The sequence below is a fragment of the Oncorhynchus clarkii genome, chromosome 16, assembly GCF_045791955.1.
Source record: "Oncorhynchus clarkii lewisi isolate Uvic-CL-2024 chromosome 16, UVic_Ocla_1.0, whole genome shotgun sequence".
In the NCBI taxonomy this organism is placed as follows: Eukaryota; Metazoa; Chordata; class Actinopteri; order Salmoniformes; family Salmonidae; genus Oncorhynchus; species Oncorhynchus clarkii.
The window spans coordinates 56,212,146-56,229,470 of record NC_092162.1 but is presented as its reverse complement, the minus strand read 5'-3'; the positions used below and the strand labels follow the sequence as shown (position 1 = coordinate 56,229,470).

General features: G+C 44.8%; 1 protein-coding gene across 1 annotated transcript in view; it reads right to left on the bottom strand.

Moving 5' to 3' along the window:
- LOC139368776 (cadherin-4-like) overlaps nucleotides 1-17,325 on the bottom strand; it is a 544,653-nt gene that overhangs the window by 49,867 nt on the left and 477,461 nt on the right. The window contains exons 10-11 of the mRNA XM_071108107.1: nucleotides 8,022-8,207; nucleotides 185-438 (exon numbers count right to left, since the gene is read on the bottom strand). Coding sequence (XP_070964208.1) covers nucleotides 185-438; nucleotides 8,022-8,207 — 440 coding nt within the window. The remainder of the gene's footprint in view (nucleotides 1-184; nucleotides 439-8,021; nucleotides 8,208-17,325) is intronic.

The window sequence follows — 17,325 nt, the reverse complement described above, 5'->3', positions numbered from 1 at the left end:
TCATACAGGTGGAAGGGCAGCTCTTAACTGACTGCGTATACACAGAATTCTTAAGAGAGAGGGACAGTTTGTATAGTTCCCCACTGTACCTAATGATCTGTTACAAGAAGTGGTCAGGGTTGCAGGCTGAGAAGGTGGTGAGTGAATGTATGTGTGTGAAAATGTGTGTGTGTCTGTCCAGCACCTGATGCTCTGCTGCATGAAGCGGTCAGGGTCGCTGGCTGAGAAGGTGGTGAGAGAGGTGCCAGCAGGAACACCCTCCTCAAAGCGGATGGATTTGGGGTTGGTGGGGAAGAAGGGCGGTTCGTTGATGTCTACCACAGAGATGGTGACCCCGGATGTGGACTGGAGGGACGACTGGATCCCACTGGCCAGCGGAGCCTGGTTATTGACCACCACCGTCAGCATGAAGGCCCTGTTCTGCTCAAAGTCCACCGGCTGGAGAGGGAGTTGGGGGAGAGAGAGGAGGGGTGAGAGGAAGAGGCAGATAATTAGGGAAGGATTAGTAATCTCATACTCCATCAAATGGCATGTTAAGAGCAATCACACATGACTGACAGAAGAAGTCTAGATAAAAAATATAAAATAGGTATGATACAAAAAGAAGATGAGAGAGAGATAATAAGAGAACACTAATAAGGGGTGTAGTCAAATAAAATGAGAAAAAGAAACAAAGCCTACACCAGGCCTGGGAAAAGGCCGGCCCGACTTGATTCAATACGGCCTGTGGAATCATGTTCAGATCATGTAAAGAATTTGCAATAGTAAAGTTTTGAAACACGTATTTGTTATTCAAATTAAAAGCCCAATGAATACTTTCCTTTGTGTAATGATTTAACTCCCACCGCTTGTGGGACATTTATTTTGAATTCACGTATAAATGACAACTGCACGAGGACAGACAGTGACTGATAGGCTGACAAACAAGTCACATTTACAAATAGTAGCTCGCTGGAAATTGCACAAAAATGTGTTTTTCAAAGAAGAGGAAAGTAGACAATGAATGTAGGGTGTTCCAGCAAGAGTGGACATCAACATAGTTCTTTATTGAGGTATCAGGGAAAGCTTAGTGAGCAAAGAGAGCATCGCTGTCTTGAAAGACTACAACGTGTCCAGCCTCTTCCAGACGAAGCATGCAGAGAAATATAGGAATATGTCTTCTGAGCAGAGGGCAAGTGCATCGAAAGAGTTGCTTTCTCAGTTGCAAAAGCAGCAAGGACTTTTCACAAAACTGCATTCAGCAAATGACGGAATTGCGAGAGCTAGTTATGTACTGTCCCACAAAAGTGCTAAACACAGCAAGCCAATCGCTGACGGCAAATTCATTAAATAATGTTTAATTGACTCTGCAGCAATACTTTGCCCTGACAACAAAGAGTTGTTCGAAAATGTTTCCAGCAGTGATGCACGTGACACAGCGCAGTTGTTGATATTCTTACAAGGAATAACCACAGATTTTGAAATTACAGAGGTGCTTGCTTCAGTGCAGTCAATGAAGAGCACAACCACAGAGAAATATTTATTGGAGGAGGTTAATAAGTGTGTGGCAAGGCTGGGACTGAGTTTTGAAAAGTTTTCCAGTGTGACCACTGATGGGTGCCCAAACTTGACAGGAAAAACGTTGTCCTTTTGAAAAGGATACAAGATCAAGTAGCTGAGCTGAACCCAGATCAAAAATTATTTTCCTACATTGCATTATTCGTCAGGAGGTGCTCTGTAAGTGTGTTCTGAAAATGAGCCATGGTGTGGATACAGTCACTAAAGTGGTAAACTTCATAAGAGAAAAATGTTTAAACCACAGGCAGTTTGTCTCACTGTCGGAAGAGACAGTTGGGTCATGCAGATCACCCCTACCACACAAACGTGAGATGGCTGAGTTTGGGGAAGGTGCTTACAAGGGTGTGGGACCTGAAGTCAGAGATGAATGAGGTTTTGCAAATGAAAGGAAAATGTGTATTTCCCTCAATGGCAAGATAAAGAATGGTTGGCTGATTTTTGCCTTCACCGTGGACATCTTGGCCCTCATGAATGAACTGCATTCCAAACTACAAGGGAAGGGCCTTTTTGCACATCAGATGTAGAGCCTTGTCAAAGCCTTCAAGGGAAAATTACTCCTCCTGACCCGACAAGTAGAAGTCAACAACCTCACCCACCTTCCAACACTACTAGTGTGTTCTCTATCAGATGATTAGCGGGAGAAGTATACATCACTGCTGCGTGCTTTGAACAATGAGTTTTCTCGTCGTTTTGAGGATTTCAAAGTGTTGAATGACATGCTGTTGGGTTTCCTCTCCTATCAACTTCAATGTGGATAACGCTCCCACTGACCTGCAACTAGAGCAACTTCAGTCTGATGCAGTGATTGGAGAACTATATTTAAACAATGTCGCTGACGCGGTTCTATGCATCTCTCGATGAACAAAACTTCCCAAAGATTAGGAGTCATGCTCAGAAGATGTTTGTACTGTTTGGGTCAACCTATGTATGTGAACATACATTTTCAGTGATGAAATATACCAAGTCAAGGCACAGATCATCTCTTGCTGACTCTCACCTCTCAGCAATCCTGCTCATAGCGACGTCAGAAACTATGCCTGACTTCACTGCTCTAGTCAAAGCCCATCAGAGACTTCACTCATCACACTGATTGAGTAGTTTAAATGTAATGTTGAGCTCTCTCTCTTTGTGTTATTGTGCATACCTGTTAACAAGAGTTATGTCCGTAGTGCTGAATGCAAAGTGTACTTTTCCCTCTGTGTAGTTCATTGCATGTTTAATAATGAAAATACTATTCTATTATTTTCATTTAATAATGAAAATAATAGAACATGGATCTTGTTTATTTCTGTGCATGTTAAAAAAGTAAAATAGGTAGCATTTCTGGATGTGATTTACAGTAGATATATCTGTCAACACAGTCATACACATGATTAAAAATCCTACAATATGATTCTGGCCCATGATGGCAAAAATATATTATAATGTGGCCCACCATGGAAAATAATTGCCCATGCCTGCCCTACACTATGGTTAGAAGAAATAGATGGGAGAGAAATAACAAGAGAGAGATCAAACTCACAGTGATATCTAACCCCCCCCCATTCCCAGAACACTTAAACATTCTCCTCCAGTTCCTCTGTCCCTCTATCCTCCACCTGCAGCTCTTGAGAGAGAGAGCGAGAGCAGAGCTGAGCCCTATTGACGATAAAGGAAGTAATGAACAGCCCTGGTGCTGAGCAGCGCTAGCTCTGCGCTAGATAGGATGAATTGGAACAGCGTTATCGCTAAACTTAGAGGGACCTCTGCACCCCTACCTGTAATTACCCTGCTAACACTGAGTGAGTTAGGCAGGCCTTAAACAATTCATGGACCGGCTGCCGTTGGGGCTGGCGCTCCCTGTTAAATTCACACTGGGTAAACTCCCCTCCCCTCACCGTGTGTGTATGAGTGCGTGAGTGGGTATGTGTGTGTGTGTGTGTGTGTGTGCGTACGTGCTCATGTGTGTGTGTGTTGGCTAGCTCCAGCCACCTACAAGGCGGTCTGCCGTGTGAGCCTAAAACAAAGTGACAGCTCTGGGCTGGCTTAATGACAACAACACAATTAGATTCAGGTAACCTCCAGAAACACACACAACAAATATGTTAGGTATTGCATGCTGCTGGCTGGCTCTGAGTACAGTTAGCGATCCAGTTGATGATTAGCACCCGGAGGCTGGTGTCTGCTGGTGACAGTAATGATTTGGAGCACATCTGTGTGTTGCTTCGCCTTAGTGTTCGTGTTAACGGACGCGGTAGGCGACGATATAAAAGCATTCATAATAAAGCAGCCAGAGTGATGAGGGGATTGGATCTGACAGATGCTATCGTGGTGTGTGCGTGCGTGCCTGCATGTACTGATAATGAGAAGAGGAGGCTGGTGTTGATGTGCCCTGTCTGTCTGTCTGTCTGTCTGTCTGTCTGTCTGTCTGTCTGTCTGTGTGTGTGTGTGTGGAGTGAACCAGTGATGTACTGGGGCCCTATCAGAAGGCTGAACGTGCTTGGAGCTCTTTGATCCATAGCCAGTGGTGCAGTGCTCCCTCTCCACCTCCCCTCTTTTCTTTTTGTCCTCTCTGACTGCTCTTCCTCCTCTCTCTATCGAACCGCTTCCCTTCCCCAGCTCCCTCTGCTCCTCCCTTCCCTTCCCTTCCTTCTCCATCCTCCTCCTATCACCTTATCCTCCCCTTCTCATTTCCTTTCCTCTCTCTGGCATGTAGTCACCCCTGTCATTTCCTATGCTCATCACACACTTCAATTTACATATCCTAATGACTTAAAGACGAATGTGTGTGTGGATGTTTGTGGATGTTTGTGTGGGTAAGTACACGCGTATGTGTGTGCATGTTTGTCTGTATGTGTTTGTGTGATGCCTCTGTTTTAATCCAGGATTTAAAATGTATGCGTATTGGTTCCCTAGACAGTTCTCTAATTGTGCAGGTTAAGACCTCAGTCCATGTTTATAGAGCAGCCATGGTCCCAGGTGGGCCGTCTCAGTAAACTTGTGAGAGATGTCAGTGTGTTCTGCTGATGTGCCTCCACTAGCTGCCAGAGAGGCCTCCTCTGTAAATAGATACTACATCAATTCAGATGTTTCCCTGCTACCTACGCGTTACAGTTTTTCTGATGTGAAACCGATTAGAGTTGGTAGCCATTCTGGCTTTGGTGCCCAGAGAGACTCAAAGCCTATTCCACAGACAGTGGAAAAGGCAGAGGAAAACCACTGGCTCTGCAGGGGTAGCTCATAACACTAGTCAAATATACACACCATATACACACTATACCTGTGCACACGCACACACACACAAACACCTATGGCTAAAACTAGAGCCCCTTAGAGGCCCTTACAAGACACAACTGTGTTGCTGATGCACCCATTTATCACAGGTGCATAAAAACCACACAATTGTAATTGACAAATCAATATAACATTTTCTGCAATGGTCTCAGTAGCCATTTTGTGTGTGTGTGTGTGTGTGTGTGTGTGTGCATGGCCATGTGCCTGTGAAAGACCTGATGTCCTGCTATCCTATCCCTTATGTAGGCTATGATAGGCTGGTGGTCAGGTAACCCCCTATAGCTGGAGCTTACACTCAGTGGCTTATACATTGAGTGTACAAAACACTAAGGACACCTGACAGACATAGACATACCAGGTGAATCCAGGTGAAAGCTATGATCCCTTATAGATGTCAATTGTTAAAACCACTTCAATCAGTGTAGATGAAGGGGAGGAGACAGGTTAAAGAAGGATTTTTAAGCCTTGAGACAATTGAGACATGGATTGTGTATGTGTGCCATTCAGAGGGTGAATGGGTAAGAAAAAATATTTAAGTGCCTTTGAACAGGGTATGGTAGTAGGTGCCAGTGTGACAAAGTGAAAATGTAGTTTCCATCAACCTTGCTCGCATTCCGCGCAATGCAGATATCAAAGAACACCGCAGTTCGCGGGCAGAGTAGTGGGTGAAACCATTCACTTCAGAAAAAGGTGTGATATAAATACAGTTTCCTTTCATTATGTGTTGTCGAATTCATCCAAATATTTGAGGCCATACTAGTAAGGTTGGCAATATGAGAGGTCTTCAGACAGATTTTTGTATTATTTTCCTTGAAAGAACTAGTGGAATTTTGAGATCTTCTCTATTTGGAAAGTTGGTCTACCTGTTCTTTAGTTTGAGTGATATATTCTGAGAGAAGGTTCATGTAACTGTATAACACAATAGTGGAAAACTGGTTCATATATCCCAAAGTCAATAGCAAATGTGACTATGTATATATTTATGTCACCATTAATGTATTTAAAGCCTATTCCGGCAAGTTATCCAAGTATTTGCTGGCTTGGCTAGCCATGCTAACTAGCACTATAACATGCTGACCAAGCCGGACGTGCACCTGTATGCGCATTTTGATTTTGTACCCCCACACCAGACACGATCAGGACACGCCGGTTAACATATCAAGACAAACTCTGAACCAATTATATTAATTTGAGGACAGGTTGAAAAGCATTAAACATTTATGGCAATTTAGCTAGCTAGCTTGCTGTTGCTAGCTAATTTGTCCTGGGATATAAACATTGGGTCGTTATTTTACGTGAAATGCACACGGTCCTTTACAATTAATCCACAGGTAAAACAAATTCCTTTCTCATCCTCTCTCCTCCTTCCTCAGGCTTCCTTAGTTTTTTTTTACTTCTTTGAACTTTATATGGCGGTTGGAAACCAACTTCACCGTGCATTACTACAACCAACTGGAGTGTGGACGTCAGTTCATCTTTCAATCACCCACGTGGTTATATGGTCCTAAACACCATTGAGGAGATGGGATAGGCCAAACTTGCAGCGCGTTGAGCGTCACAAATATAACCTATTTATATTTTAGCACCTGGCCACGCAGATGCTTGCGAGCAGTGTGGTTGCAATGATTGAATAACATGTATGTGTACATTTTTTGTTTGCACGTGCTGTGAGCGTTGTGGTCAGCATGTAAGTCAGTGCACTGTAATGTCACACTCTATTGCTAGCAGGTGATTTATTGAAATATGAAGTGAATGTTTTTTCATACTACATATAAAAAGGGTTGTACTTGTGACTGTATTTATGGATTGATGTCAGTGCCAATAACTGGAACGAATTGCAAAAATCGCTGAAGTTGGAGACTTATATCTCCCTCACTAACTTTAAGCATCAGCTATCTGAGCAGCTTACCGATCCCTGCAGCTGTACACATCCCATCTGTAAATAGCCCATCCAAGTACCTACCTCATCCCCATATTGTTTTTATTGACTTTTTTTGCTCTTTTGCACACCAGTATGTCTACTTGCACATCATCATCTGCACATCTATCACTCCAGTGTTCATTTGCTAAATTGTAATTACTTCGCTACTATGGCCTATTTATTGCCTTACCTCCTTACTCCATTTGCACACACTGTATATAAACTTTTTCTATTATGTTATTGACTGTATGTTTGTTTATTCCATGTGTAACTCTGTGTTGTTGTTTGTGTCGCACTGCTTTGCTTTATCTTGGCCAGGTCGCAGTTGTAAATGAGAACTTGTTCTCAACCGGCCTACCTGCAAAAATAAAAGGTGAAATAAATAAATAAATACAAATTAAATCACATTGAGGGCATTACTTTTGCTCCTATCTAAAATCTATATTGTGTCTCACCTAACCAGTGAATGTGTGGCTGTGACCATCCTGTCAATGCCTGTCATCACTGTTTGATATCTTTTGCTGCAGATAAAAACCAAGTCAACCTGAAGTGTGGGTGTCCGGGTGGCTATATACAGTTGGTTACACCAGGCGCACAAGTTTGTGTCAAGAACCGCAACGCTGCTGGATTGTTCTCGCTCAACAGTCTCCCATGTGTATTAAGAATGGTTCACCACCCAAAGGACATCCAGCCAACATAACACAACTGTGGGAAGCATTGGAGTCAACATGTGCCAGCATCCCTGTGGAACGCTTTCAACACCTTGTAAGGTCCATGCCCCAGCAATTTGAGGCTGTTCTGAGGGCAAAAAGCAGGGGGATGTGCAACTCAATATTAGAAAGGTGTCCTTAATGTTTTATACACTCAGTGTAGATCTGACATGCAACACATAATTGATGAATGGGATAACAACACTGTCTGTACTACATCAACCTCAACCTTGAAGACATATGTTTTTAAAATAGATATGATAAGTTCTAGGTGAGAACTGGAGAATATCAGTGTTGCATACACCAAGAAAGTGTCTAATTTCACCATTCTGGTAAAAAAAATTGTAAATTGCTGAGGTGTGGTCACTTTCGAGGGCTCAAGCTCTTCTTGTTTCTTCTTTTATATTTTAGTTCATTTATTATTGTACTGTGAGACACTTACTGCACTGCTGGAACTAGAAACATAAGCATTTCACTGTACCTGCATTAACATCTGCTAATCTGTGGATGCGACAAAAAAACTTTAATTAGATATGTCTTGGTTGGTCGCAGGGCCTTACCTTCACCACAGTAACCATGCCGTCATTGGTGTGTGGGTCGGTGATGATGGTGAAGTGACCTATGGGGTCACCGCTGATGATCCTGTATACAGCGTTCCAGTTGGGCGAGCGTGGCTGGTCGCGGTCAATCACGGTCAGGTTGGCAACCGCAACATTAATCCGGTTCTCTGGAACCTCCCCCGAAAACTGGGAGGGGAAAGAAAAAGGGAGAGAGAGATTAGAGGAAGTTAGAGGAAATCTTCTCCTTTGTAGGCAGTCAAATGGCTTAGTTATCATGTCACTCCACAAACTACTCCAGAGCATTAAACTAACTAAACACCCTACTGTCCTCTGCCTCCACGTTCTGTCTTGTTCTGAATAATTTTCTTGTTGCGCCCTCCTACTCCCATCTTTGGTGAGAACAGAGTATTCTTCCTTTCTGTTCTTCTGAGAAACTGAGGGAGCGAGAGAGAGAGCAAGGGATGGAGGGAGAGAAAATGCCTGATTTTGGGAAGGCTCAAGCAGCAGTGTGCATGTGTTTGTGCCTCTTTCTGAGTGGGTTTTAGAGGTTCTCTCACAGCAGAAACGTGCTCTGTCCTGATAAGACCACACAGCAGAAGAGTGAGCTGCTGCCTGTCATGCATCTGTCTGTAATGGTTGGAAACTGATCACAGCTCTACAGCCGTTACAAGGTCAGGGGACTCTCTCTGTATGCCTGGACCGTACACAATAACAACATTAGCCCCCTTACCTACCCCTGACCCCCCAAATACCCCCTACCAAACTTACCTCCGCCCCTATCCACCCCATCACCAGCACTAGCAGTGGTTTCACGTCTTTCTTCATCTCGTCATAGCAACAGGCGTGTAGTACAGCTATAGCGCCGCCACACAGAGTCACCGTGTCGTCATGGGTAACAGGCATGGAGGAGCCGTTGAGCCTCTTATGGTGAGTGTGGGATATCAAAGAGTAAAGCCACGGCCTAAACACTCCCAACAGACCCTAATACCCTGCCATGCCCTCACAGAGACACAAAGAGACACAGAGACCCAGCACACAGACACAGGCAGATTAGGGAGCTGTGGCAAGAGGGTTTTCTATAGAGAACCAATGACATTCTTAAGGAAACAGAGGAGTGGTCCTGTTGGTCTGCTAGGATTGAATAAAGAGGCAGTGTGTGTGTGCACACTCTTAACTAAGTCTGCTTTGCCGCTGCTATCGGCTAGGCCAGAGTTTACTCCATACTAATTTGAGAAAATGTAACCACACTAAGGCAGGGGGTGTACGGGAGGAAGGGGGAGATGTAGTGTAGGCAGGGGGAGGTGTAGTGGAGGCAGGGGGAGGTGTAGTGGAGGCAGGGGGAGGTGTAGTGGAGGCAGGGGGAGGTGTAGTGGAGGCAGGGGGAGGTGTAGTTAGGCAGGGGGAGGTGTAGTGGAGGCAGGGGGAGGTGTAGGGGAGGCAGGGGGAGGTGTAGTGGAGGCAGGGGGAGGTGTAGTGGAGGCAGGGGGAGGTGTAGGGGAGGCAGGGGGAGGTGTAGTGGAAGCAGGGGGAGGTGTAGTGGAGGCAGGGGGAGGTGTAGTGGAGGCAGGGGGAGATGTAGTGGAGGCAGGGGGTGTACGGGAGGCAGGGGGAGGTGTAGTGGAGGCAGGGGGAGGTGTAGTTAGGCAGGGGGAGGTGTAGTGGAGGCAGGGGGAGGTGTAGGGGAGGCAGGGGGAGGTGTAGTGGAGGCAGGTGGAGGTGTAGTGGAGGCAGGGGGAGGTGCAGTGGAGGCAGGGGGAGGTATAGTGGAGGAAGGGGGAGGTGTAGTGGAGGCAGGGGGAGGTGTAGGGGAAGGCTGGGGGAGGAGTAGGGGGAGGTGTAGGGAGAGGTAAGGGGAGGTGTAGGGGGAGGCGGGGAGAGGCAGAGGGAGAGAGGGGGGTGACAGGGTGATGCCCAGGTGATGCCCAGTAAGGATGAGGCAGGAGAACAAGATGCAGGCAAAGCTGGTGTTCCTACTGACTGGGGTTATTCCTCACTACTAAGCATGGGATACACACACTCATGCATGCACGCACACAAACACATCTACTTTTTTCTAAAACTCACAGAAAGAAACTACACACCAATACAGACACACATAAGCTGTGTTCGAATACCCATACTAACGTACTGTATACCACATACTTATTAATGAGTATATACTACATACTATAAGTTAATTTTAGTATACTGTAAACGAACGGTATCCTTTCAGTTTATGGAACTAGCGCTACACCTGTCTCCTGGAAGTTGATGCTGTTGCTATGTAACTTCTGGCTAGCTTGTTAGCATAACAAATGACTAGCTAGACATCTTATGACTTCATTAACAATGTCCATTGAGAATGCACAATGACCATCTCACTTAGCTATGCTAAGAATTACGTGAATAATCAGTCAATAAACTCTGGGTAGTTAGTTAGATAGCATATAGTTAATATACTGGCAAGCTCGATGTATTAGTAGCCAACTAATGTTATGTAGCTAGCTAACATACCGGTAAATACTGCTGTAATGATATGCTATGCGGTTCGTAAGGATAGCGTAGCTAACAAATTGTCAGCCAACATAACGTATAACGTAACTTATTTGAAAAGTAATTACTTTATTACATTGCTCAACATTTTCTTAACATTTGTCATAATTAGTTAAAGCAATGAATTTGTATCTGCTCTCATTGGACTTGGCAGCATATTTTCCACCATTTTCTTCAAATCTGAAAGCGTTGTGAAGCCACTCCCATTTTCTGAAGAATTGCATCATGGGCCCTTAAAGTACGGAAATAGTGTCCACTGCTTGTATACTTCGTATTTTGGGCGAATGTAGTTCGACATCCGGAAACTTTTGGCATACTAACTATATCCATACTATGACCAATAAACATACTACATACTCAATTTACGTCACAAATAGTATGATCAGTGCGGATAGTATGAGTATTCGAACACAGCAATACTCTATTACAGATAATCACACAAACAGACAAACACATCCACTTTGAAACACACACAAACCCCACCCACAGCCTGTCTGCCCACCTTGAAAAATAGGCCAGCCTCTGATAGGCCTGATGAAATATTAATCTCAAACATTAAAGAGAAATTCCCCAAACGTTCTATTTCTGGGACGCTTTGATAGATTTACTGCAAACCCTAAATATTTGCATAATGGCATGCGTTGTCGACAAAATTGATTTTATGTAGCCTACTGGTAAACTGAATGATTTATAGAGGGAGCTTGTAAAAAGTGCTCTGCTCATCGTGGCTCCAAGACCTTTACTTTGCAAAATAACTGGGCCAATCATCATCAATATCAGCCAGAACATTTATTTAGCTACCCCCATCTGTGCTGGGTGATTGAAATGCACTTTAACCCACACAAATACAGTGGATGAGACTCCATCCGTTACAAACTACTATCATCATTACACTGCCACAACTGTAGAATCCTAATGCAGTAAAGAGTCTGATTTAAAATGGGCCTGACTGTGTGTGTATGTTCTCCGAATGGACATGTTATAGCTAGAATAGTACATCATATCTAATACTGTACCTCCTTAGTCGCTTCTTACCTACCACACTCTCTTCACTCACTTCTCCTTTAACCCACCACCAGATGGGTATAAATAACAAAGGAAGACATTGAATATCCCTTTGAGCATGGTGAAGTTATTAATGTCACTTTGGATGCTGTATCAATACACCCAGTCACTACAAAGATACAGGTATCCTTCCTAACTCAGTCGCTAACTTCACCTTGAAGCCAATTGTGACTTGAAAACAGTTACAGAGTTTAATGGCTGTGACAGGAAAAAACTTAGGATGGAACAACAATGTACTGTAGTTACTCCACAATACTAACCTAATTGACAGGGTAAAAATAAGGATGCCTGTACAGAATACAAATATGCATCCTGTTTGCAATAAGGCACTAAAGTAAAACTGCAAAAAACGTGGCAAAGAAATGTACTTTATGTCCTGAATACAAAGTGTTATGTTTGAGGCAAACACAACACATCACTGAGTACTACTCTTCATATTTTAAAGCATGGTGGTAGCTTCATTATGTTATGGGAATGCTTGTCATTGGCAAGGACAATTTTTTTTTTTTATGATATAAAGACTAGAGCTGAGCACAGGCAAAATCCTAGGGGAAAACCTGGTTCAGTCTGCTTTCCACCAGACACTGAGAGACAAATTCACCTTTCAGCAGGACAATAACCTAAAACAACAGGCCAAAAATCATCAGTGCACGCAATGGAGTTGCTTACCAAGACGACATTGAATGTTCCTAAGTAGCCTAGTTAGAGTTTTGACTTCAATCGGCTTGAAAATCTACAGAAAGACTTGAAAATAACTGTCTAGTAATGATCAACAACCAACTTGACAGAGCTTGAAGAAGTACAAAAGTAATAAGATCAAATATTGTAAAATCTTTGTGTGCAAAGCTCTTAGAGACTTACCCAGAAAGACTTACAGTTGTAATAGCTGCCAAAGGTGATTCTTACATGTATTGATATTTTAGTGTTACATTTTTATAAATGTTTTACAATTGTTCAAATTGTTTCCACTTTAACAATACAGTGAAGTTTGTGTAGATCGTTGACAAAATGTTTGAATTAAATCCATTTTAATCTCACTTTGTAACACAACAAAATGTGGAACAAGTCCAGGGGTGAGAATACAGCACTTTCTGAAGACACTGTATGTGTGAATCATCATAATCTAAACTGTTAGGTCATCTTTCTGATGTCCCTTTCTTTCCTCTCACTTCTGTCTCTTACCTTTCTTATATCCCTGTCTTCCCTGCTCTCTCCCCATATCCCTCTCTCTTGCTAAATGTCCTTCGTTCCTCCCCTTTTTCCTCACCTCTCAGTGCTCTCCTAATGATTGTACAATGAAGCTCTCTACCTGAATAAGCTGTTTCCTGTTGCACTGGAGCGCTGATAAACAGCTGAATTAATCAGCTCAGATCACCCCCTGGGCCACCGGAGGGCCCAGCACGCCTTAATGACTGACACGGGGTTAATGAGACACACACACACACACACACACACACACACACACACACACACACACGCACACACAGACACACACATACACATAAACACACGACTACACATGCTCAAGGGCCTGTCCCCAAATCTTACAACAATCTCAGATCAACGCTAAAGAGTCTCTCTCTCTCTCTCTTTCTCTCTTTCTCACCTCACCTTCTCTAGCTGATGGGGTGTGAGAGGGACATTTCATTGTGTTTGCCACATAAGGCATATAAGTTAACTCATACAAACTATTACTACATGTCACCTGCACTGTGTAGTACCTGTCACACATACCCAGGACCCAGATTCCAATTCAGCTCATGTCCTGACATATCTTTGCTTACAACCATAAGATGAGTTATCTTCTTAATTGCTTACACATAAATAACTTAAAAGGTCTGAAGTATACCTCCTCTGCTATACACACCCTCACACGCTCCAACAAAGTAACACAGAATCATTGCTCCCTATACACCATTGTGTCAAGCACCTCGCTGTAGAAACTAGTGCCAAAGAATCCCCTTACTTACTGTTTCAGCTAACCCTCCCTTACTCTTTTAGCCATCCTACCCCTTCCAGCCATCCTGAGTTTTCTTAGTTCCCAACTATCAGGAATACCGCTTCTACTCCCCCCCCCCCCGCCCACCTCCACCCCACCACTCCTCGCCTCGCCCCACCTCCCCTATCCCTGCATCCCTCCACACATTTACTATGTCTGACAGCACAGTGCCTCCAGGGTACAACTATGTGTGTGTCTGTCTGTCTCTTTGGTGTGTGCATGTGCATGCACTTTTTGAGACCAGGCTTGGTTAAGAGGTACTCATCACTGCTGGGGGAACTATAACAATCAACATTCCCCGGGTAAGCAGAAGATTTATGGATACGTTGGCAGCAATGTGTGCTAGTCTCCATGCCGTTTGATCACACACTTCATTCTTTACTTTGATTTGGTCCTGTGCCTCCAGGAATTACCTTTTCTTTTATATACGTTAAGAATCATCCTCATAACCATTATCACCACTATTACTGACTTCCGGCGCCGACAGAGATGGCCGCCTCGCTTCGCGTTCCTAGGAAACTATGCAGTTTTTTGTTTTTTTACGTGTTATTTCTTACATTAGTACCCCAAGTCATCTTAGGTTTCATTACATACAGTCGAGAAGAACTACTGAATATAAGATCAGCATCAACTCACCATCAGTACAACCAAGAATATGTTTTTCGCGACGCGGATCCTGTGTTCTGCCTTACAAACAGGACAACGGAGTGGATCCTATGCAGCGACCCAAAAAAACGACTCCGAAAGAGAGGGAAACGAGGCGGTCTTCTGGTCAGACTCCGGAGACGGGCACAGCGCACACCACTCCCTAGCATTCTTCTTGCCAATGTCCAGTCTCTTGACAACAAGGTTGATGAAATCCGAGCAAGGGTAGCATTCCAGAGGGACATCAGAGACTGTAACGTTCTTTGCTTCACGGAAACGTGGCTTACTGGAGAGACGCAATCCGAAGCGGTGCAGCCAACAGGTTTCTCCACGCATCGCGCAGACAGGAAAAAACATCTTTCTGGTAAAAAGAGGGGCGGGGGCGTATGCCTTATGACTAACGTGACATGGTGCGATGAAAGAAACATACAGGAACTCAAATCCTTCTGTTCACCTGATTTAGAATTCCTCACAATCAAATGTAGACCGCATTATCTACCAAGAGAATTCTCTTCGATTATAATCACAGCCGTATATATCCCCCCCCAAGCAGACACATCGATGGCTCTGAACGAACTTTATTTAACTCTCTGCAAACTGGAAACAATTTATCCGGAGGCTGCATTCATTGTAGCTGGGGATTTTAACAAGGCTAATCTGAAAACAAGACTCCCCAAATTTTATCAGCATATCGATTGCGCAACCAGGGGAGGAAAGACCTTGGACCATTGTTACTCTAACTTCCGCGACGCATATAAGGCCCTGCCCCGCCCCCCTTTCGGAAAAGCTGACCACGACTCCATTTTGTTGATCCCTGCCTACAGACAGAAACTAAAACAAGAGGCTCCCACGCTGAGGTCTGTCCAACGCTGGTCCGACCAAGCTGACTCCACACTCCAAGACTGCTTCCATCACGTGGACTGGGAGATGTTTCGTATTGCGTCAGATAACAACATTGACGAATACGCTGATTCGGTGTGCGAGTTCATTAGAACGTGCGTTGAAGATGTCGTTCCCATAGCAACGATTAAAACATTCCCTAACCAGAAACCGTGGATTGATGGCAGCATTCGTGTGAAACTGAAAGCGCGAACCACTGCTTTTAATCAGGGCAAGGTGTCTGGTAACATGACCGAATACAAACAGTGCAGCTATTCCCTCCGCAAGGCTATCAAACAAGCTAAGCGCCAGTACAGAGACAAAGTAGAATCTCAATTCAACGGCTCAGACACAAGAGGCATGTGGCAGGGTCTACAGTCAATCACGGACTACAGGAAGAAACCCAGCCCAGTCACGGACCAGGATGTCTTGCTCCCAGGCAGACTAAATAACTTTTTTGCCCGCTTTGAGGACAATACAGTGCCACTGACACGGCCTGCAACGAAAACATGCGGTCTCTCCTTCACTGCAGCCGAGGTGAGTAAGACATTTAAACGTGTTAACCCTCGCAAGGCTGCAGGCCCAGATGGCATCCCCAGCCGCGCCCTCAGAGCATGCGCAGACCAGCTGGCCGGTGTGTTTACGGACATATTCAATCAATCCCTATACCAGTCTGCTGTTCCCACATGCTTCAAGAGGGCCACCATTGTTCCTGTTCCCAAGAAAGCTAAGGTAACTGAGCTAAATGACTACCGCCCCGTAGCACTCACATCCGTCATCATGAAGTGCTTTGAGAGACTAGTCAAGGACCATATCACCTCCACCCTACCTGACACCCTAGACCCACTCCAATTTGCTTACCGCCCAAATAGGTCCACAGACGATGCAATCTCAACCACACTGCACACTGCCCTAACCCATCTGGACAAGAGGAATACCTATGTGAGAATGCTGTTCATCGACTACAGCTCGGCATTCAACACCATAGTACCCTCCAAGCTCGTCATCAAGCTCGAGACCCTGGGTCTCGACCCCGCCCTGTGCAACTGGGTACTGGTCTTCCTGACGGGCCGCCCCCAGGTGGTGAGGGTAGGCAACAACATCTCCTCCCCGCTGATCCTCAACACTGGGGCCCCACAAGGTTGCGTTCTGAGCCCTCTCCTGTACTCCCTGTTCACCCACGACTGCGTGGCCACGCACGCCTCCAACTCAATCATCAAGTTTGCGGACGACACAACAGTGGTAGGCTTGATTACCAACAACGATGAGACGGCCTACAGGGAGGAGGTGAGGGCCCTCGGAGTGTGGTGTCAGGAAAACAACCTCACACTCAACGTCAACAAAACTAAGGAGATGATTGTGGACTTCAGGAAACAGCAGAGGGAACACCCCCCTATCCACATCGATGGAACAGTAGTGGAGAGGGTAGCAAGTTTTAAGTTCCTCGGCATACACATCACAGACAAACTGAATTGGTCCACTCACACAGACAGCATTGTGAAGAAGGCGCAGCAGCGCCTCTTCAACCTCAGGAGGCTGAAGAAATTCGGCTTGTCACCAAAAGCACTCACAAACTTCTACAGATGCACAATCGAGAGCATCCTGGCGGGCTGTATCACCGCCTGGTACGGCAACTGCTCCGCCCTCAACCGTAAGGCTCTCCAGAGGGTAGTGAGGTCTGCACAACGCATCACCGGGGGCAAACTACCTGCCCTCCAGGACACCTACACCACCCGATGTCACAGGAAGGCCATAAAGATCATCAAGGACATCAACCACCCGAGCCACTGCCTGTTCACCCCGCTATCATCCAGAAGGCGAGGTCAGTACAGGTGCATCAAAGCTGGGACCGAGAGACTGAAAAACAGCTTCTATCTCAAGGCCATCAGACTGTTAAACAGCCACCACTAACACTGAGTGGCTGCTGCCAACACACCGACACTGACTCAACTCCAGCCACTTTAATAATGGGAATTGATGGGAAATGATGTAAATATATCACTAGCCACTTTAAACTATGCTACCTTATATAAATGTTACTTACCCTACATTATTCATCTCATACGCATACGTATATACTGTACTCTATATCATCGACGGTATCCTTATGTAATACATGTATCACTAGCCACTTTATACTATACTATGCCACTTTGTTTACATACTCATCTCATTTGTACATAC